This window comes from Microcaecilia unicolor, chromosome 6 (assembly GCF_901765095.1).
Source record: "Microcaecilia unicolor chromosome 6, aMicUni1.1, whole genome shotgun sequence".
NCBI lineage: Eukaryota > Metazoa > Chordata > Amphibia > Gymnophiona > Siphonopidae > Microcaecilia > Microcaecilia unicolor.
Genome location: NC_044036.1, coordinates 200,387,165 through 200,411,067, shown reverse-complemented (window position 1 = coordinate 200,411,067; position 23,903 = coordinate 200,387,165). Strand labels below are relative to the sequence as shown.

Below are 23,903 nucleotides of genomic sequence, written 5' to 3'. Positions count from 1 at the left end.
TGTGTAAGAATTGAAAGAAAAATTGATAAATTTGACTGATATATTAAAAGATGACTGACTGGTTGAAGTAAACAGGAAATTGAGGAGAATTTGTACTAGATTTGAAAGTTTTAGTTCTCTCTCCTGAGGAAAGGATTGTGAGTTTCCAAGTTGATTTGGTCCTAATAGTAAGGATCAGAAATCATTAAACATTTAAGGAAAAAGATTTATTTCTGAAAGAGATTGGTTGAGATTTACAAGTTTGAGGTTTCTCTGCTGAGAGGGGAGTGGATCTATGAATGTGTGTGTGGGATGAGATCCAGCAGTGGGCTTCAAGATCTCAGCAGCTTGGAAGAAACAAAAAGGGTTGCTCTTTAGATAGTCAGGGTAAAGTATAATAAAGCTACTTAGGAAATTAGAACTGAGGAAATTCAATTTATTTTATTTTTTCATAGTTTAGCACTCAGTCCAGGTTCCAGTTTCAGGCAGGCTGATCTAAACACACACTGCAGGGAGGCAGTATTTCTCCTTTTATTTTATTTTAGATTAAGTTTAGGAAGAAGACAACTTTTAAAGGAGAGATCTCTTGAAGACTGAGTCTGCAACTGGAAGTTGAGTCTGCAATGGAAGTTTCCTTCAGCTAAGTACAGAGAGAGACATTCACACTCCTGTTTACCACACAAGGGAACTGAGATTTTATGAAATACACCTAAGAAACATTCCTATTTTGAGTTGGAAATCTTTGAAGTGTTATACTGACTTGTAACTTGGTTAGAAGACTAAATGTTTGGTTAGTAAAGAAATTAGAGTGTATACTGGATCCAGTAGGGAATCAGCAGTTTTACTGGTCTAATCCTGTACAATCTAACTGAAGAGTATTTCTTTCTGTTTACCAGTACAGTTAAATGATTTCATTCCACTTTAATAAATAATTTTTTGTTACATATATAAGGGAGTAGTATCTGGATTTATTGTAAATCAAATTGATTCCATTCACAGGAATTTATATTCACCTTTATGCAGTCATCCGGTATTATTTTTTTAGGATGATGTTTTATTCTATGTTCACTCTGTCTCTGGTGACCTGAGCACAGTTAGTTCCCTCGGCTGGCACGACTACATATTAGAGGTATGTTGATACTATGTGAAGTCTTACCACAGACGGGTGACACTAAGATCATGGAAATAGGAACAACAAACAGAGTTTGAAATGTCTATATGCGAATGCCAGGAGCTTAAGAAATAAGATGGGAGAGTTGGAATATATTGCACTAAATGAAAAATTGGATATAATAGGAATTACTGAGACCTGGTGGAAGGAGGATAACCAGTGGGACACTGTCATACCGGGGTACAAAGTATGTTGTAGTGATAGGATGGACTTGACTGGTGGAGGGTAGCATTGTATATTAACGAGAGCCTTGACTCAGATAGATTACAAATTCAGCAGGACACAAATCACACCTTTGGATCATTGTGGGTTGAAATTCCATGCATAAAAGGGAAAAGGACGGTGATAGGAGTGTACTATGGTCCGCCTCGCCAAGATGAGCAGGTAGGCGCAGAAATGATAAAAGAAATCACAGACACGAACAGAATGGGCAATGTGATAATAATGGGTGACTTCAATTATCCAAATATAGACTGGGTAAATGTAACATCGGGACAACTAGAGAGGTACAATTCCTTGACGAAATCAAGGACAGCTTTATGGAGCAGCTGGTGCAGGAGCCGACGAGAGAAGGAAAAATTCTAGACTTGGTCCTTAGTGGAGCGCATGATCTGGTGAGGGACGTTATGGAACTGGGGCCGCTTGATAGCAGTGATCATAATATGATCAGTTTTGATAACAACCTTGAAGTATTTATACATAGGAAGTCAAATACGTTAGTGTTTAACTTTAAAAAAAGAGACTATGATAAAAAGAGAAGAACGGTTAAAAAAAAAAAAAACTTAAAGGGGCAACTGAGAGGGTAAAAACTGTACAACAGGCATGGACGGTGTTCAAAAATACCATCCTGGAGGCCCAGGCCAAACATATTCCGCGTATTAAAAAAGGAGGACGGAAGACCAAATGACAGCTGGCGTGGTTAAATAGTGAGGTGAAGGAAGCTATTAGAGCTAAAAGAAAATCCTTCAGAAAATGGAAGAAGGAACCAACTGAAAATAATAAGAAACAGCATAAGGAATGTCAAGTCAAATGCAAAGCGCTGATAAGGAAAGCTAAGAGGGACTTTGAAAAAAAGATTGCGTTAGAGGCAAAAACACATAGTAAAAATTTTTTTTAGGTATATTAAAAGCAGGAAGCCGGCAAAAGAATCGGTTGGGCCGCTGGATGACCGAGGGGTAAAAGGGGCGATCAAGAAAGATAAAGATGTAGCGGAGAGATTGAATAAATTCTTTGCTTCGGTCTTCACTGAGGAAGATTTGGGTGGGATACCAGTGTCGGAAATGGTATTTCAAGTGGACGAGTCGGAGAAACTTACTGACTTCATGGTAAACCTGGAGGACATAATGGGGCAGTTCAGCAAACTGAAGAGTAGCAAATCTCCTGGACCAGATGGTATTCATCCTAGAGTACTGATAGAACTGAAAAATGAGCTTGTGGAGCTACTGCTAGTGATATGCAATTTATCCTTAAAATCGAGCGTGATACCAGAACATTGGAGGGTGGCCAATGTAACGCCGATTTTTTAAAAGGTTCCAGGGGAGATCCGGGAAAATGGTAGAGGCTACTATCAAAAACAAAATTACAGAGCACATCCAAGGACATGGATCACTGAGACCAAGTCAGCACGGCTTTTGTGTGGGGAAATCTTGCCTGACCAATTTACTTCAATTCTTTGAAGGAGTAAACAAACATGTGGACAAAGGGGAGCCAGTTGATATTGTGTATCTGGATTTTCAAAAGGCGTTTGACAAGGTACCTCATGAAAGGCTACAGAGGAAATTGGAGGGTCATGGGATAGGAGGAAATGTCCTATTGTGGATTAAAAACTGGTTGAAGGATAGGAAACAGAGAGTGGGGTTAAATGGGCAGTATTCACAATGGAGAAGGGTAGTTAGTGGGGTTCCTCAGGGGTCTGTGCTAGGACCGCTGCTCTTTAATATATTTATAAATGATTTAGAGATGGGAGTAACTAGCGAGGTAATTAAATTTGCTGATGACACAAAGTTATTCAAAGTCGTTAACTCGCGACAGGATTGTGAAAAATTACAAGAGGACCTTACGAGACTGGGCGGCTAAATGGCAGATGGCGTTTAATGTGAGCAAGTGCAAGGTGATGCATGTGGGAAAAAAGAACCCGAATTATAGCTACGTCATGCAAGGTTCCACGTTAGGAGTTACGGACCCAGGGATCTGGGTGTCGTCGTCGATAATACACTGAAATCTTCTCAGTGTGCTGCTGCGGCTAGGAAAGCGAATAGAATGTTGGGTATTACTAGGAAAGGTATGGAAAACAGGTGTGAGGATGTTATAATGCCATTGTATCACTCCATGGTGCGACCGCACCTTGAGTATTGTGTCCAATTCTGGTCGTCGCATCTCAAGAAAGATATAGTAGAATTGGAAAAGGTGCAGCGAAGGGACTAAAATGATAGCGGGGATGGGACGACTTCCCTATGAAGAAAGACTAAGGAAACTAGGGCTTTTCAGCTTGGAGAAGAGACGGCTGAGGGGAGACATGATAGAGGTATATAAATAATGAGTGGAATGAAACATGGATGTGAAGCGTCTGTTTACGCTTTCCAAAAATACTAAGACTAGGGGGCAAATGATGAAACTACTAGTGTAGTAAATTTAAAACAAATCGAAGAAAAGTTTTCTTCACCCAACGCATAATTAAACTCTGGAATTCGTTGCCGGAGAACGTGGTGAAGGCGGTTAGCTTGACAGAGTTTAAAAAGGGGTTAGACGGTTTCCTAAAGGACAAGTCCATAAACCACTACTAAATAGACTTGGGAAAAATCCACAATTCCAGGAATAACATGTATAGAATGTACATTTGGGAAAGCTCGCCAGGTGCCCTTGGCCTGGATTGGCCGCTGTTGTGGACAGGATGCTGGGCTTGATGGACCCTTGGTCTTTTCCCAGTATGGCATTACTTATGAAGATTTGGGTGGGCTACCGGTGCCAGAAATGGTATTCGAAGCTGACAAGTCAGAGAAACTTAATGAATTCTCTGTAAACCTGGAGGATGTAATAGGGCAGTTCTACAAACTGAAGAGTAGCAAATCTCCTGGTACCGGATGGTATTCATCCCAGAGTACTGATAGAACTGCAAAATGCACTTGCCAGAGCTATTGTAATATGTAATTTATCCTTAAAAAATTCCAGCATGGCACTGGAAGATTGCAGGGTGGCCATGTAACATCAATTTTTTTTAAAAAGGTTCCAGAGGAGACCGGTGAGTCTGATGTGGCGGTGCCGGGCGAAATGGTAGAGACTATTATAAAGACAAAATTACAGAGCATATTCAAAAGCATGGATTAATGAGACAAAGTCAACATGGATTTAGTGAAGGGAAAATCTTGCCTCACCATCTACTACATTTCTTTGAAGGGGTGAACAAACATGTGGCTAAAGGGAGCCGGTTGATATTGTTGCCACCCGCATGGCTGTGTCACCTTCAACACGGTATACTTATTCCTTTTGTTGTATCGTGTAAGCCAAGTTTCAAACTGTGTTTAGCTCACAAAAGGCAAAGTGGACATAAAGAAAAATCATCCTGAGAAAGGTGTTACCGGATGAATACATTAAAGATAAGTATTGAATTTCTGTAAATAGAATCAGTTCGATTTACATAATTCAAAAACGCAAAACTCTGGTAGAATAAATATATTATTTATTCTAGTGCAAATTTATGATTATTTTGCACTTAGTAATTCATTATAAATAGTAAAGTGGTTTTAAAGCTGTTAAATGTTATCAATGTCCAACTTCCTACTGGATCCAGTTATCACACACTAAATATATATTTTTCTTTTATAAGAATCAACAGAATTACTAACAATCACAAGTAAGTATTGCCCAACAGTTAATACATCTTACATAAGTCTTCCTAATAAAGTTTTTCTGAACAATTTCAATTTCTTTTTTTTCTTTTCCCTCTTCCTCTTCTTATCTACTATAGGAATTGCTTTTAAGATAAGTATCAACTAATAATATTTCAGACCAATTATTTATAGTCAATGTAAATAATTTTAACTACTTTAATCTTTTTCTTTCCTCCGGTTCCCTCCAGTTCCTTGAAATAACTATGCATATGCAATGTAAATGCAAAATGTCTCTCTCTTCAGTTCAGAGTCCAGTGTAAACTTATCTCCTGCCAGTACTTAGCTGGATTTCCTGCTTTCTTGACCTCGGGATCAATTAATCTGTCTCGGGTTGTCTTGACTTGATCTTCTTCCTAAACTTATACTTTAAAGAAAATAAAAGGAGAGATTCTCGCCTCCCTGCAAGTGTGTACCTTAAAATGAGTCTGCCTGTTACTGGAACTAGACCTGGCAAAATAAATTAAAATAAATTCTCCCTAAGTTAGTTTTTCCTAACTTGACCTTATAAACATTTATTTCTTTTCCCTGACTATGAAGAGAGCAGTTGCTGAATTCTTGTAGTTCACCACTGGTTCATGTCATTCACACACAATCATACTGAATTCACTCAGCTCTAAGAGGTTTATTTCAATTAAATCTTTACTTTTACCCCTCCAACAGTGCGTAGCAAGGGCGGCTGCCACCAGGTGCAGTTCGCCATTGCACCCCCCCCCCCCCAGGTGCAGCCGACCCCCCCCCCCCCCCCCCCGAGTGCAATTCTTACCTCTTGGGAGATGGGAGCAGCCGTGAGGCTGTCGGTTCCGCTGGTTCCCTGCTCCCTCTGCCCCAGAACCCGGAAGTAACCTGTTCTGGGGCAGAGGAATGTGTCACGCTGGTGAGGAAATGTGAGCCCTTGTGGCCACTGCCGAGGAGCGGTAGCGGCAGGCAAATCACCCAAACAGGAGGCAAGGCAGACCACAGACAGACGAGCACAGGCCGGAGTGGAGCAGCTGGACTGGAACAGAAGCACTAAGCAGAAGCAGGAGAATAGACCATGAATCAAGCAGAGTCTTACCGGCAGGCAGCAAAGCAGAAGGGAAACCAGGAACCCAACAGAGTCAATAGGCTGGGGGCAATCAGTAGAATAAACCAGGAAACAAGCAGAGTCTTGGGCAGGCAGCAGGCAGTGGAATAAACCAGGAAACAAGCAGAGTCTTGGGCAGGCAGCAGACAGTGGAATAAACCAGGAAACCAGCAGGGTCAAAGCAGGCAAAGCAAGCTTTCAGGGCAGGAATCGCAACAAACCAACAAGGACAAGAACACAACTGAAGACCGCTGTTGCCAAGGCCAAGCCTGAAAGTTCCCAGGTGGTTAATAAAGGCAACCCACAAGGGAGTTCACCAGGTAAGGGTGCTGCTTAGTTCCAAAAATCCCAAGCCAGTCTGGAAGGCTGGAAAACCCGGACTGGAACAACATGACTTCTGGAACATGGGAAACAGCAAACAGACAATCCATCGCAGCCACCAGGTCTAAACACCAGGTGGCGAGATGCATGAGAGCCTGAAACATGGGCACATTCGTGACAGGGAGCAGGGAACCAGTGGAGCCGACACCTTCCCAGCAGCGTGCACCCGGGGTGGACTGCCCCCACTGCCCCGCCCTTGCTACGCCACTGCCTCCACACATCAGATAATTTATTAATCTGTTTAGTACAGACTTCAGACCTCAAACTATTGGTTTTTAATAACTTCTTTCTAAAATCTTTTACTGATTCAGAAGATATCCTTTAGAGATTATATCTTATCAATTTCTATTATCATCACTTTCCAGCACTTTTCAAATAAAATGTCTTTAAATAGAGTTCTATCTTTCACCCTAAATAATATCAATAGGTCCCAACTAAAACCTATGAAGCACAACAGCTTTCCCCTTTCAGGAAAGAAATCGGAACTGCTTAAGAAACTGTACAAACCTCTTATACCTCTAGTACTCTCAATCGGGATATTCTCAATCAGTCTTTTATTATTACACTCAATGTTTGTCAACTATTTCTTCCTCACAGACCTCACACACAGAGACACACTAAGAAACAGGTCTTCTCTCCTCAGGATCTTCCACTGCTCTCCTCTCACTAAGCAGATCTTTAACAAGAGCAATACAGCCAATCAGAAAGCTCTATTCGAGATCAGATTTCCATGCAGAGATTCTATTAGGTATTTTAGGATAAAAACAATATATAAAACCTTCGTTTTGGATTCATACTTCACAGTATAGGTCAGATCAATGCCCTAATGTTTATAGAAACTTCCATGAAAATTGATCCTCAGATGCCCAAACTGGAACATTCCAAAACTGCACTAATTTGCATGCCAACTAAGCTTCAGTAACCCTATAGCAAGCAAGTATAAGTGTCTGGCACCTACCTTCCACCATTAAAACACGTGGAAACAATTTTAAAATGCAATTTCAATACTTTAAAACTTGCAAGTGTCAGTGCAGGTCTCCATTTACAATACTGCGCATGTGTCCCGAATTCGTGCCATTTCACAGTTACTATGGCAACTAAGGACGCCTCCAGAGCTCCCCCCTGTGCTTCCCAGGAGTCCCCAGGGTAAATGTAATTATAAATTCACCACATGCATGAGCTTCAACGCATGCACGATTACATACAGCCTCCGATTTCAGCCGCCACTTTTATTTTTATATCTGACCCTTCTAATAAATTCTCCAACAATATTTTTAATAAATCATTGGTGACTGAGTGGTTTCCCATGCTCCGTTTTTACAAACGGGGCCATCGGGCAACAAATGGAGCATCACACATACGCGATTGACGTCATCGGGAATGTCACCGCACATCCACACGTTGCGGACCCGATTCCAGTGTTTTCTCAGCCTCCTACTTCCCCAGGGAACACGCTCTTCCCAACAAGTCTGATCTACCTCTCCCCCATCCTGAGGCAGTCCAGAACATCGCGGACAACAGCAAAAACTCAATCCCGTGTCGGAACACTCCCCTGGAACCAAAAAACATCCCGGAGCCTCCCCACAGCTCCTGGGGCCTGGTAAATAAATAAAAAGGGGAAAATTAGGTTCTTACCTTGGTAATTTTCTTTCCTTTAGTCACAGCAGATGAATCCATTAACTGATGGTTGTATCCGCCTACCAGCAGGAAGAGATAGAGAACGCTGAAAAACCATAGTGCCTCTTGACGGCTAGCCCCAACTGCCTTCAGTATTTGAGATTTCCAAAGCAGAGTGAACCTTAAAGGTATAACAACATAAACTTTCCTCACAGCGAACAAACATCCCAGAACAGGAGGAATAACCATACAAAGAAGGGATGAACTCAACCTCCTGTAGTAGAACATCATATAGAAACTTTGAGAACTGGTATCCAACTTCTCCCAATGAGATCTATATCTGCATGAAAGATCTGAACAAAAAACAAGTCAGACAGGGAGGGATCATGGATTCATCTGCTGTGACTAAAGGAAAGAAAATTACCAAGGTAAGAACCTAATTTTCCGGGGATGATCTAAGATGGCGGCCGTGTAGGAGGCATTGAAAGAAGCTCTGCTGATATCCACTCTTGACTCCTGATTTTTTCTATAATTACTTATTCAACCATGCCTAAACGGAGAGGAAAACAGTGAGTAGGGCCTGCTACTCCTCTTTTACCTGGAGCAGGAACAATAGATCGCTTCTTTTCGCCAGGTATGCAGACGGGACTGGGATCGCTGCCGGAGGGATTGGGGAGAGGTCTCCCGTTCCCCCAGCTTGACCAGGAGACATCGTTCAGTCCCGAGATGAGGCAAGTTTACTCAGTTTGATAAGAAATTCAGTTCTGATTCAAAAAAGATATCTGAAATGGATAAGAGATTGATATCTCTGGGCAAAGAAACGGAAGTAAATTCCTCCGCAATAAAAAATTCTCAACAAATTCAAGTTAACTTAATTAAAGAAAATCTGTATCTTCAAAACAGAATTGAAATATTAGAAAATTACCAACGTTCCAATGCCCTCAGATTGATAAATTTTCCTAAGCAGATTGCCATTTCACCATTGATAACCTTCAAACAATATTTAACTGAAGCTTTAAGATTCCAGAAAAATCACATCCACCAATTTCAAAGATTTTCTACGTAGAACCATTTCGTAAGAAAGATTTATCGCAAAGAGATGAAATGAATGTTCAAACTTTGGATTTGACTAAAATTATTGAAGGAGACAACGAGGGCCTGACAACTGCGACACTCAAAGTGATTTTCATACTTCAACCAGATAGAGACTGGATACTTAAACAATTTTTCTTGAACAAAAGACCAGATTTCCTAAATTGTAAAATTAGAATGTATCCCGACGTCTCAAGATCCACCCAAAAGAAAAGACAAGAATTCCTCAAACTGAGACCATTTATTTTAGCTGAACTTCCCGGGCAAGTGTGTAATAAAATTGAATTCAATCAAATATGTATTTTTTGAGGTGAAACAACTGAATTCCTTTTTTGGAAGCTAAGCTAAGAGACCCACAGTCTCCATTATTAGGGACTCTAACAACTTCAACCCCATAAATAATATATATATATTACCTGCCCTGCCTATACTAACCGCCAAGTTAAATTTGGAAGTTGATTTCTAAATTTGATTTATATGATTTTCCTTGAAATTGTGATAATCCCCCGATATTGTGGACTATAGACAAGTATTGATTTCCTATCCTATATTTTTGATATTTTTACCTCTTTTTCCTTTATTGATATTGTTATGGAAAAATTTGGAAACTAAATTGTCTTTTTCTGTATTTCAAGATGTAATGCTTGATATTTAAAAGAAAATTTATAAATAAAAAATTTAAAAAAAAAAGAACCTAATTTTCCCTTCCTTGTCATCAGCAGCAGATGAATCCATGAACTAATGGGATGTACAAACCCAATCCCTACTTAGGGTGGGAACAGGCCACACTGCGAGCAAGCACTTGTGCTCCAAAAATAGCGTCCTGCTTTGTTGCCACATCCAGCCTATAATGCCGGACAAATGAGAGCTGAGAAGCCCAAGTAGCCACACTACAGATCTCTTGAAGAGAGAGTGCACCCGTTTCAGCCCACAAGGAGGAAATCGCTCTCATGGAATGCGCCTTAAACGCTTCAGGCGGAGACTGGCCTGAAAGCAGATACGCAGCAAAAATGACTTCCTTGAGCCAACAGGCTATAGTGGCCTTAGACACCGGGCCTCCACGCCGAGAACCTGACAACAAGACAAAAAGGCGATCAGAAGTCCTGAAGTCATTTGGCATCTGTAGATACTGCAACAGCGCCCTGCGGACATCCAGAAGATGTAACTGCCCAAAGGAGTCCGGGAACTCTTCCCTAGAAAAGGAAGGAAGAAAAATGGGCTGGTTCAGGTGAAACGCTGAAACCACCTTAGGCAGGAAAGAAGGCATTGTACGTACCGTTAGTCCGGACTCCGAGAATTGCAGAAAAGGGTCCCGACAGGACAGCACCTGAAGCTCAGACACCCGTCTAGCCAATGTAATGGCCACCAAAAAGACTGTCTTGAGAGTCACATCCTTTGAATCTTGCTTAAGCGGCTCGAAGGGCGAACACTGAAGAGCCTTCAACACCAGCCCCAGGTTCCAGGCCGGACAGGGCAACCGGACAGGAGGACGGAGAATAAGCACCCTTCTGAGAAATTGGGCAATGTCCGGATGAGCAGCAAGGGACAAGCCAGTGACTTTCCCTTGATAGCATGATAATGCTGCCACTTGCACTCGCAGGAAATTGTAAGCCAGGCCTTTTTGTAAGCCCTCCTGCAAAAAGTCCAGCACTGTCGAGACTGTAGCCCCGCGTGGGTGTGATCGCCCTTTGAAACACCCCATGCCTCAAAAATTTGTGCCAGATCTGAGCATAAGCTTGCGAGGTGGACCGCTTGCGGGCCTGCAAAAGAGTGGAGATGACCTTGTTAGAGTAGCCCTTGTCTCTCAATTGCACCCTCTCAATAGCCAGGCTGTAAGACCAAATCGGCAGGGATCCTCCATAGACACTGGACCCCTGAACCAACAGGTTCGGCACCAGGGGCAAATGCACCAGAGCGTCCACCAACATCCGGCAGAGATCCGCATACCACGGACGCCTTGGCCAATCTGGAGCGATGAGAATCACCAGACCTTGGTGCTGTCGACTCCGCAGTAGGACTCGCCCTATCAAGGGCCAAAGAGGGAACACATACAGGAGCTCCGAGGGCCAGGGTTGAGCCAGAGCATCCAACCCCGCCGAGTGAGGATCTCTCCTTCTGTTGAAAAAGCGAGGTACTTTGGCGTTTGCACTTGACGCCATTAGATCCATTCCGGGAGTCCCTCATTTGGCACAAATCTGAAGAAAAACTTCTGCCAGTTCCCATTCTGCTGGGTCGATTTGATGCCTGCTGAGAAAATCGGCTTGCACGTTGCTCTGACCTGCCATGTGAGCTGCCGACAGAAGCTGCAGATGTAGCTCGGCCCAGTGGCAAATCTGAGCGGCCTCCGCAGCCAGGGCCCTCCACTGACGCTTCCCTGACAATTTATGTATGCCACCGCTGTCATGTTGTCTGACAGAACCCGGACAGCAAGGCCCTTCAGAGTCTTTTGAAAGGCCATAAGAGCCTGGATTATCGCTCTCAGTTCCAAGCGATTGATGGACCACCCTGCTTCCACGGGTGTCCACAGACCCTGAGCATAGCTTCCTGGCAATGCGCTCCCCAGCCTAGAAGGCTGGCATCTGTTATCACCAGGCACCAAGAAGGAAGCGCAAGAGGCATTCCTTGGCGCAGCATCCTGTCGGAGAGCCACCATTCCATACTGAGCTGGGCTGCAGGGAGCAATGTTAGTCTGCGTTGATATTCCTGGGACATCGGAGACCATTGTTGAAGCAGGGCAATCTGCAGTGGCCTCATATGCGCTCTCGCCCAAGGCACCACCTCCAAGGTGGCTGTCATCGACCCCAGCAGCTGGACAAAGTCCCAAACTCGCGGGCGAGGCATCCGTAGGAGCAGACTGACCTGATTCTGAAGCTTACCACTGCCTTTGGTTGGGGAGAAAGACAAACCCCGATGTCGTGTCGAACCGGACCCCCAAATACTCGAGAGACAGAGGGGGACAGGTGACTTTTGGGTATATTGACCACCCAGCCTAGCGCCTGCAGGACTGCCAGCACTCTGGCTGTGGCAAGACGACTCTTGGTTGCTGAATCCACTCTGATGAGCCAGTCATCGAGATAAGGGTGAACTCTGATACCCTCTCATCTGATGCAGGCAGCTACGACCACCATTACCTTGAAGAAGGTACGGGGAGCTGTGGCTAGGCCGAAAGGCAAGGCCAGAAACTGGAAATGTTTTCCCAACACCGCAAAGGGGAGGAACCGCTGGTGTGGAGGCCAGATAGGCATGTGCAAATATGCTTCTTTTAGGTCCAGAGACATGAGAAATTCTCTTGGCTGAACCGCTGCAATGACGAAGCGCAGGGTTTCCATGCGAAAATGTCGTACTCTGAGGGCCTCGTTGACTCTTCGTAAGTCGAGGATCGGTCTGAAAGACCCGCCCTTTTCAAGGCACGACAAAATAAATGGAATAGCGGTCATAGCCACGCTTGGTGGGAGGCACCGGGATCACCGCTCCGAGGTGCAGCAAGACTTGTAAGGTCTCCTCTACCGCCGCCCGTTTTATGGCAGTGCCGCATCGGGACTCCACAAACACGTTTCTCACCGGGGCACCGAATTCCAGTCGGTAACCTTTTCTGATCAGGTCCAGGACCCACTGATCCGAGGTAATCTTGGTCCACTCCTCTGGAAAGAGGGAGAGACGTCCTCCTATTGCAGGCATGGAGGAGTGGACTGGCGTCCCATCATTGTGGACACCCCTGAATTCCTGGCCTTGACCCGGCCCCTGTGAAACGTTTGTCCAAGTGAAAGGAGTTGCTCTGCTGAAAACGGGTATGTTGAGAATTTACCCGTCTATGTTTAGCGTGTTTCCAACACTCGGGGGAGGAAATAACATCTGAAGCCATCCCCGGGGCCTCAGCACCCGAAGGAAAGCCAGGAGACAACACAGTGTCAGACACCTGCAGCAGAGCTCTTTTCAGAATGAATGCCTTATGCATTCAAAGCACAAACTCAGGGGAGAAAAACTCACCCCGGCCCTCCACCTCCAAATTAGGAGAAACGGATGTAGGAGCTCCTCTGGCAGATTCTAAACGAGGTGTCCCCCTGCACTCAGACTCCTTCGCAACCGTGACGGTCGAGACATGTGGCGCTTCCAAAATGGTGCCCGCTGCCAGCTCCATCGAGCGGGAAGAAACATCGCTCGCCATGCTCATACTAGCGTGAGCATCTAAGGAGCACGTTTTACACAGCTCCGCTGCTGATCTGCGTTTACCACAACGGGAGAAGCGCTTAACTCCCTCAGCAGCCATCACCCAACTGGATGGAAAATGGCAATAAAATGGCGGCTTCGCGCCAAAACTTACCCTGTTCGGGAACGGCGTCCACGGGACCTCCCCGGAGGAGCTGGGCACCACTCTCACCTCAGAAGACCAAGTCAACGAGCTCTGGTCAAGCTGCACAGAGCCAAAATCTCTGGAAAAAGCCTCAGAACAGCCACGCAGTAAAAGTGCGCTCTTTTTTTTTTTAACGCTGTGAGGAAAGTTGTAGGCAGGCAGCAACAGTGGGAGGCAGGGGGAATGGGTAAGGCAGGGAAAGGGCGAACCTATATGCCTTTAAAGTGGGCACCACCAGCCACAACACCCCTGCTCAACTGGCAAAGCACAGGAGACACCCCAGGCAGTCTGAAATCCATGAGCTGATCAAGCTACGTCCACACCTGCTGGGAGAGAGAAATACTGAAGGCAGTTGGGGCTAGCCGTCCAAGAGGCACTATGGTTTTTCAGTGTTCTCTATCTCCACCTGCTGGTAGACAGATACAACCCATCAGTTAATGGATTCATCTGCTGCTGATGACAAAGAACATTTTTTATACTGGTTACATTGTGTATCTGGATTTTCAGAAGGCGTTTGACAAAGTACTTCATGAAAGACTCCAAAGGAAATTGGAGAGTCATGGGATAAGAGGTAGTGTTCTATTGTGGATTAAAAACTGGTTAAAAGATAGAAAACAGAGCAGGGTTAAATGGTCAGTATTCTCAATGGAAAAGGGTAGTTAGTGGGGTTCCCCAGGGGTCTGTGCTGGGACCGCTGCTTTTTAACATATTTATAAATGACCTAGAGTTGGGAGTAACTAGTGAGGTAATTAAATTTGCTGATGACACAAAGTTATTCAAAGTAGTTAAATCGTGAGGGATTGTGAAAAATTACAAGAGTACCTTACAAGACTGGGCGTCTAAATGGCTGATGACGTTTAATGTGAGCAAGTGCAAAGTGATGCATGTGGGAAAGAGGAACCCGAATTATAGCTACGTCATGCAAGGTTCCATGTTAGGAGTCACAGACCAAGAAAGGGATCTAGGTGTCATCATTGACTTCTGCTCAGCGTGCTGCTGCTGCTAAGAAAGCAAATAGGATGTTAAGTATTATTAGGAAAGGAATGGAAAACAAAAATCAGGATGTTATAATGCCTTTGTATTGCTCCATGGTGCGACTGCACCTCAAATATTGTGTTCAATTCTGGTCGCCGCATGTCAAAAAAGATATAGTGGAATTAGAAAAGGTGCAAAGAAGGGCGACAAAAATGATAAAGGGGATGGGTCGACTTCCCTATGAGGAAAGGTTAAAGCGGCTAGGGCTCTTCAGCTTGGAGAAAAGATGGCTGAGAGGAGATATGATAGAGGTCTATAAAATAATGAGTGGAGTTGAACAGGTAGATGTGAAGCATCTGTTTACGCTTTCCAAAAATACTAGGACTAGGGGGCATGCGATGAAGCTACAATGTAGTAAATTTAAAATGAATTGGAGAAAAGTTTTCTTCAGTCAACGTGTAATTAAACTCTGGACTTGCCAGAGAATGTGGTAAAGGCGGTTAGCTTAGCGGAGTTTAAAAAAGGTTTGGACGGCTTCCTAAAGGAAAAGTCCATAGACCATTATTAAATGGACTTGGGGAAAATCCACTATTTCTGGGATAAGCAGTATAGAACGCTTTGTACTTCTTTGGGATCTTGCCAGGTATTTGTGGTCCATCAAGCCCAGCATCCTGTTGGAAACCGGATGCTGGGCTTGATGGACCTTTGGTCTTTCCCAGTATGGCAATACTTATGTACTTATGGCAGGAGAAGGGGATATCAACTTCAGGCTGCTAAGGGGAAGTTATGGGGGCGCCCACACAGCTAAGTGGGCAAAGTTAGGACAGCCTTTTGTGTGGTCCTATGTGCCTACTTAGCTATGCAGGAATCAGCAAATTTATTTCGCTCCTCCTCAACTCACCCTGAGTTCAGATGGCCAGTTAGTACCAATGTTCAACAGCACTGCCTGGTTAAGTGACCTTGAATATCAGGAGCCCACTTATTTGCCTAAATGCCAGAGATATGTGTATAACTTATGAAGGACAATTGTAAGGGAAAGGGGATAGATTTTGATATACTGCCTTTCTGTGGTTACAATCAAAGCAGTTTTGTACCTGGAGCACTGGAGAGTTAAGTGACTTCCCAGAGACAAAAGGAGCTGCTCCACTAACTGGGTGCCTGTGATCGCATGTGCCTTGCGAGTGTAAATACTGAGAAAATTGGGGCTTAGCGCAGAAGTGCCATAGGGGTGGTGTATGGCATATGCAGATAAATTGGAGACACATGTGCAACCCCTAAGGCACCCTTTTATGTACAGAAGATACAGAATCCTAGAAGTTATGCCCAGTGCACTCAGGAGGGCCTGTTTATACCTGCCATTCATCTGGCATAATGGGTTGTGCCTAAAAGCTGGTATTTTGGCTCACGAAATACTGCTATAGCATTGCTAGGACGCCTAACTGGAGGTGTCGAGTTATACAACTGTCCTATTATTTTATATAATGACATATGTAAGTATGAGTAGGACCTATGCTCCGCTTATGTGTCTGCCTACCTGTAAAATCGCACTATGGAAGATGCAGAATAGTGCTCATGCAGATGTTTGGCACTGACACATGTGTGTCCATATTTGCCATTATTCTAATGATTTATGTGCATAACTGGTCTGTAAATGTAGGCTCCCACTTTATCAAATTTCCCCCTCAGTGTCTGCTAAACTATCCAACCTTATAGATGAGGATGGGCTTAAGTTACTTGGTCAGAAAAAGGATGACATACTTGGAGATGCTAAAAGGAATACTGCAAAGCAAGTTAACCATGATAGGATATGATTAATCTCAGTATATATTTCTTAAATGACCAAAATCCTGCTCACAAAGAACTGGAATGAGTTTTCCTTTACCCCCATCACTTTAAGCCTTGTATCTATCTTCCTTAAAAGTCCACAGGCTGCTCTGTAACTTGGCCAAACAATTGCTCAAGAAATGATTTTCAAAATGCAAGGTGATCTGCAAATGAGAAACCAGTTCTAATATGTGAGTTGCAAGGTGAGAAAACACCAGTCACGAGGTGCACGATCACAATTTGCAGATGACTAATAATGGTTCATTTGCTGCTAATTCTGTGCTTGGTAATCATTAACTGCAGATGGGCTGCTCCATCTTCCAACATACTACCAGAGATTTAGAGACACCCCCGATATTCAACACTATTTAACCAGCCAGAACAGCTGCTGACTGGCTATCCAACAATATTCAGCAAGAGATGACCAGCTATCCCCCACTGAATCCCCCCCCCCCCCCACCCCGGTTAGCGGCGCCGATTACATCGCCTGATACAACTGGCTATCCGGCCATTTTTAAAACCTGGTTTAGTGGCCATATTTGGCCACGTGAAATGGTGGGATATCTTTGGCTGGTTTGAAGATAACCGGCTAAGTATGAATATAGACTTAACCGGTTATCTTTAAATTGGCCAAACATAAACCGGACATTCAATGCCGGTCACTGGAAACACCGACCGTGGGAGCTCTCCCAATTCACGTCAAGGATGACTTATCTACTCTACAATCGTTTGGTCAGAACTTGTGCAGTAAATAGTGACCATGGAAAACTGATCCAAGCAATAATTTTCTGGAGGTTATGGGGCAGAAATCAAGTGGGAAAGTGAGCGTATACTAAAACCAGTTCCATTAGTATAGGGTCACGTAGGGCCAGATTCAGTAAAAGATGCTCAAATGTAGACGTTGGGAAAATCCGCACTAAGAGCAAATTCTAAAAAGGGTGCTCCGGGCTTAGTGCCCTTTATAAAATAGCACATAACGTGTATTCCCGTGCCCGACTTTGGGTGTGAGGACTTATGCCAGATGAAACTTGCGTAAATCCCGATGCCCAAGTTGGGTATATAACACAGATTTGACTACCAGTTGTTGTCAACAGGTTGTTAAATGACCACAAATTATCAGAGGAGTTTCTGCTGCTTGGCTTATAGCACCCAAACTCTTCCTGAATGCATAATTTGCTTACACGGTAGTCACTGGACGTTACGGAGAATATTGGCAGAAAAGCCAGCCATATGATGCACGTGGTGTACATGGTGAAACCGATGAACTTGGCTTCATTGAAATTCTCAGGGCACTTCCTGGTCTTGAAAGCATAGACTGTACATAGCACGATCAGTAGAACATTGTAGGTGAGTGATATCAACATGTTTGAGTCCTTGTTGTTACATTTGAGAGTAACCACAAAGCGCTTCTCAGGTGGAGTCTCTTTGCCTGTGCCAGGCTTCTCTACCAACAGCCAAATAATTACTATGACCAGCTGGCAGGAGATGAGAGCAAAGCAGATGACCACCTGTGAGGTGGGGCTAATGAAGCGTGGCCGTTGTACCCCTTCTTTCACCCCACTGAAGATCCGAGCAATCCTGTTAGTTTTGGTCAGGAGTGCTGAGTAGCAAACAGCAAATGAAGTTCCCAGTCCAAGACGGCGGAGCGTGCATACCTCAGTAGAGGGTTTTGCGATAAAGATGAAGGTCATACCATAGCACATCAAAACACCAGTGAGTAGAATATAGGAGAGTTCCCGGCCAGAAGCCTTCACAATTGGAGTGTTGTTATTCTTAATAAAGACCCCAAAGACAAAAAGTGTAGAGATGAAGCCCAGGCAAGATATGGTGACCGGACCAATGGCCCAGACATCTTTCCAACGGATGTATTCCTGCGGTAGCTCATAACAACCATTGAGGCTCTCATTGGGCCAGTATCCAAGGCCACAGTCCATGCAGGTAAATTCATCATGGAGGTACTCAAAAGGTTGGCATGGTATACAGATCCAACAGCATACATCTCTTGGTTGCACGCTCTTCATTTCATTCCTCTTGCAGGGATCACTGCACTGGGAGACAGGCACAGAGCTCTTTGCCCATGGAATGAGGGACGTATTCAGGGTAAGCCCTTCTGCCCAGTACCCCACCTTCTCGTACTTATATCGGCTGTTCACCTTCTGAAAGTTGAAGATATTGTAGCGTCCAATTCCATCACCATAACTATCAAAGCGTACCACGCTCTTGGTATCTGCTGGCCTGAAGGGAGCTGTGGGGACAAATACAGAAAGAATGAAAATATGGAAACTTTATTGACTGCTTGGCTGTAGGACAATTTTCAAAACCCATGTAGCTGCATAATACTGAGTAATTTTAGAGGTGGCTTGAACGTGTAGAATAGCATTTTACACACTCAATTAAGTGCTTATCAAATTGCCCTGGGTACATATGCATAAAAGTAGGCATTCAGAAAACACAGAACTTACTTGCTGTTTAAGATCGTAGGTACATGCACTGTTCACTCTAAGCCAAGCAGAAGTCTTCCACTTACAGCCCTGCCACTGGGAGGTGCTGTTTCACTATCACATTTTCAATAGTGAGAGACAGGCAGGCTCTGCAGGACTCCAGGGAACCAGCCTGTCCCTAGTGATTGAAGACACAAAATTGAAACACCACCCCCCACTGGCAGCACTGCAGTTGGAGGCCTCCGGCCAGCTTAGACGGAACAGTAACTAGGTGTGAGCACTAACGCAAGCACAACGGCTGGTGTAAATGTTTACTGTGTAAATGCTTACGTGTGCAGGTCCACCCCCCCCCCCCCTTATACTTGTGCAATATGGATGTTGCATGCTCAATTCTCTCGTCTTCTATCAAGGGCAGTTATATGAATAACTGCAAATTAGTGCCAATTCACAAAGAGGTTCACCTAAGTCAGTGTAAAGCAGGTAACTTACAATTATGCAGATTACTACTACTACTACTACTATTTAGCATTTCTATAGCGCTACAAGATCTCTGGAAAAAGAAAAATACAGTTTTCATGGCACCATAGGCATCTGAACGGGGAGAGCCAAAGGTACCATGGCACCCCCACCCCTAAATTTGCTTTCCCTCCCTCTTGCCTCATGAGGCATTTGTATACCTCATTCCCCCGGGATGGCAACTCTACCATCTGCAGAAGAGGCATCACCATGTAGGCAGACAGCAGGCCAATGGGTGCAGTTTGGAGGGGGCAGGAGCCGGCTGTTCTTGAGCATGCACAGATGTTCAAGATCCTGCACCAGCCAGCTACATAATGCCTCTGCTCCCTCGGATGGTAGAATCGCTGCCGCAAGGCAATGCAATAGAAAGGAGAGAGATGCTGAAGAGGATGGGGAGGGAGAAAGATACAGGAGACCATGATGAGGCAGAGAGGAAGGGAAGGAGAGAAATGCTGAAGACCATGATGGGGAAGGGAGAGAGAGAGATGCTGGAGATCATGTTGAGAGGGATAAGAGAAGGGAGTAGGAAATGAGAGACATGCTGGAAACCATGGTGAAGGGAAGGGAAGGGTGTAGGCAATGAGAGACATGCTAGACATCATGGCGTTAACACCCTTCGGTTAACAGGAACAAGATGAGGGGGGGGGAACACTATGGGATGGTAGGAAAAGCTAGGGGCAGAGATGGGGATAGGATAGAGATTGGGCACCACCAAACAAACAAGGCATTTCACTGCCTTTGCATGGCACATAAGAATAGACATACTGGGTCAGACCAATGGTCCATCTAGCCCAGTATCCTGCTTCCAACATTGACCAATCCATGTCACAAGTACCTGTAGGTGGGCACAGGGACAAAGTTTAGTCAGGTCATGAGCCAAGTCTGAACTTACACGTGTTGCTGGTGAAAGTCCTTCTTATGTGCATAAGTGTGCATTAACCACTATTACTACTAATCATTTCTATAGTGCTACTAAATGTACACAGCACTGTACATATTATATGCAGGTACTTTCTCTGTCCCTAGAGGGCTTACAATCAAAGTTTTGGTACCTGGGGCAAAGGAGGGTTATGTGACTTGCCCAAGATCACAAGGAGCTGCAGTGGGAATTGAACCCAGTTCCCCAGGATCAAAGTCCACTGCACTAACCACTAGGCTACTCCTCATTAACATTTACACCAGCCCTTAAGCCCATGTGAGTGCTAGTTGCCCAAATATATGTGCATTCTTTCACACCTGCATGTACTGGACTTTATAAAAGAGGTGTAGAAAAGGCATGTGAAAATGTATGCTACCCTGTGGGCTCAGGCCCCCTCCAAAACTGCAAGAAAGAGGAATTTGGCAGCGTGTATCCAGCCACCAATGCCCAAGCTTCTCACACATGCTCAACTTTTGCGCGAACTGAGCATGTGCGAGGAGTCCTGGCACTGGCAACTGGAGGAACACCACTGAATTTCTTCTGTCTTGCAGCAACATGAGGAGAAGGGGGCGGCTCCAGCATTGAATCTCTTCTGCCAGTGGGGCTTCAGTATCCCTGCCAGCAAAGTTATTATTTTTAATGCAGGTGGGGGGGGAGGCCCCCACAAAAATGGACAGTGGCTTTGCCTCTAGGTGTGAGTTTATAAAAATAACCTCCTTATGCCAAACGCATGTAAAGGTGATGGTGCTGGGCAGACTTATATGGTCTGTGCCAGAGCCGGTGGTGGGAGGCGGGACTGGTGGTTGGGAGGTGGGGATGGTGCTGGGCAGACTTATACGGTCTGTGCCAGAACCGGTGGTGGGAGGCGGGGCTGGTGGTTGGGAGGCAGGGATAGTGCTGGGCAGACTTATACGATCTGTGCCCTGAAAAGGACAGGTACAAATCAAGGTAAGGTATACACAAAAAGTAGCACATATGAGTTTATCTTGTTGGGCAGACTGGATGGACCGTGCAGGTCTTTTTCTGCCGTCATCTACTATGTTACTATGTAAGAAAAAAAGATCTTTGGAGGAGACAAACAAATGAACCCAAAAAAAAGGCAGCTTCTATTCTTCAGCCCATGACCCCCAAATGGAGGAAGGGGAACTTTTGATTGAGTATCATCAAATACGACATTCAATGATACTCAATGCAAAGTGTGGAGACGTAGGTTTCAGTCGTGGTCAAAATTTGTATCCATTTCTCCTATCTGATTGTCTTAATTAGATTGTAAACTCTGGCCAGTGCTATCTACAGCTGGTTTTGCTATACAGGTCATAACGACAATAATATCTGACTCACCATCAAAATTGACATTGAGAATGAAATCCCTGTAGAATTTTTTCCCATTCACAGGCTTCATTGAGTCACAGAGCTTGGTGGTGTTAGGACAAAGCGAATGGTGCATGTTGTGGATTGCATGTGCCATGGCATAGACTGCATTCACCACAAACATGATCTTGGACTCCTGCTCAAATTTGACGGCCTTCAGTGAATTCTGACCACAATCCTGCGTGTGGAAACTACACTGGAACTTGTACTCCCAAAACTCCCGGAACCAGGGATTTCGACTATTGTTGTATGGGTTCAGATTTCTGAAATAGACAGTAAATTGTTGTATGGGATAAGCAGCCAATTCAATGGTGATGGCTCCCTCTGCCACCTGCTCACTGCCAGACACCACACTTTCCAAGGCTCCCCAGCCATCACTGGCCACCCACAGGAAGGAGGCATTGATGCGTTGAGCTGCTGCCAATAGCTCACGGGCATCTTCAATCTTGGTGAAGAGCACCACCACCTTGGCATTAGGCTTCTGCATCAGGGCTCTAATGACCCCTTCAAAAGTCTTCTTGTTCATGGAACGTCCCACTTTCTCAGATGTGGCAATGCAGATGTTACGGGCACGGGCTTCATGTTCAAAAGCTTCAATGCCTGTTTCACCATAGTCACCTTCTGAGGCCACTGTTGAGACGTAGGTCCAGTTAAAGAATCGCAGAATCTCTGCCATGGCTTTGGCCTGGTAGAAATCAGGTGGCACCGTGCGGGAAAAATAATCATAGCGGGACTTGTCACTGAGTTTGGCACTGGTGGAAGCATAGCTGATCTGTGGGATCTGGAACAGGCGTAGAAGGTTGGCCACCTGAGTATGAGAAGAAAGAGAATACAGGATGATGAGAAGCAAATAGAGAATTCAAGAGTTACTTGTTGGATTAAAGAAGGGCTGGAGAGGGGCATTTGAGGGAAATGCAACTCCTGTTAATGGAAAGTAATCTGCCTGTTAAAGAGGATTTTAAATGGGAAAAACAAAGAGCCTTGATCCTATCCAGGCTACCTTAAACAGTCAAAACAAATAACCAGTCATGGCGAGGAGGGATCATATTTACTTCTTAGGCTACTGTGGACATATGAGTGAATTGGGCAACTCCTTCTCCATCTCAGTGTGACAGTGTTCCATGGCTCACCCCCTTAAAGTATCCTGAATGCTAACAGGCCAAGAGTCCTTTGAACCTTGGGGGCCGTGCTGGGCAAGATGGCCACCCAGACAAAGAAGGAAACACCCCTTTTGTGATGGTGCCTTTAGGTACGTACCTATTCTGCCTACTTGGAAATCTGGGCCTGGTGCGTTGGTGATAGTGACATATCTGCATGTATGTGAAGCAAAACAGAATCTGTCATGAAGGAAGTGTAGGTGCATCTCTGATTGCCTGTCCCATGTGTCACAGACTTCCCAGTACAAGCCCTGGAGCATAATGATTGCTTGGTGCAATGCAGGAAAGGAGGCATACAAAGTACACAGAACCTCCTCCTTCCTTCCTGTCAACCACCACGGCCAGCTGTAGGCTAAACTGAAATTGATTTCCCCCCCACCCCCGAGGTCTATGGCTGTTGTAAGCAGGCAGCACCATCTGCACCATGCAGAATATGCAACTTATAGTATTCTATAAGGAACGTGTGTACATAGGAGACACACCCATGTCCTGCCCATTCTCCACCCCCATGTACACCCCCCAAAATCCAAACTGTAAAGGGAAACTGGTCATTCTGACAGCGTCAGGATAATAACCAGTTATGTTTCTAAGATCATAAAAATAACTGGTTATGTGCCAGCTTGAAAAACATTGATATTCTTTATATTTACTTTTCTAAACTAGACGTTTATGCTGTCTGACCTCAGTGCATAAATCTCCATTTGTCTGGATTGCAGAAGAGCCTCTATATCAGCAGATTCTGTTCTAAAATGCTAGTGAAACTGGAGACTTCCAAGCTGGACGTCTCGATTCTGACCTCTATGTCCTTTCTAAACTGGGGCTGATTGTACGAGGTGGCCCAGTGACACAAGAATGCCCAGATCATTTCCTGCAGGGACCATTTCCTGCAGGGACCATCAAGACATTTACCACTGCAGCTGAAGCCTGTACAGAGAGCACTTTACCTATAGCACTACAAATCTAATGCTGCTATAACACTACACATTTAGGACCAGAGTCTATATATGGTGCCTGAAAATTCCAGTTGGAATACATTGCCGACTAAGAATATTCTATTATGTACCTTTATCTTTCAAATGCTAAGTGGCACAGCTCCACACTATATGGTACCATTAGTAAACTTACCTCAAAGAAACTGTCCACTCTGCAGACTTCATGT

General features: G+C 44.6%; 1 protein-coding gene across 2 annotated transcripts in view; it reads right to left on the bottom strand.

Moving 5' to 3' along the window:
• The window catches only part of LOC115472007 (metabotropic glutamate receptor 2-like), a 101,498-nt gene that overhangs the window by 38,868 nt on the left and 38,727 nt on the right, over positions 1–23,903 (bottom strand). The window contains exons 2-3 of one of the 2 annotated variants that reach the window (XM_030206034.1): positions 21,558–22,395; positions 17,533–18,585 (exon numbers count right to left, since the gene is read on the bottom strand). In XM_030206034.1, coding sequence (XP_030061894.1) covers positions 17,533–18,585; positions 21,558–22,395 — 1,891 coding nt within the window. Of the gene's footprint in view, positions 1–17,521; positions 18,586–21,557; positions 22,407–23,903 lie in introns of those variants that run through there. The other variant, XM_030206035.1, reaches the window with a different exon arrangement.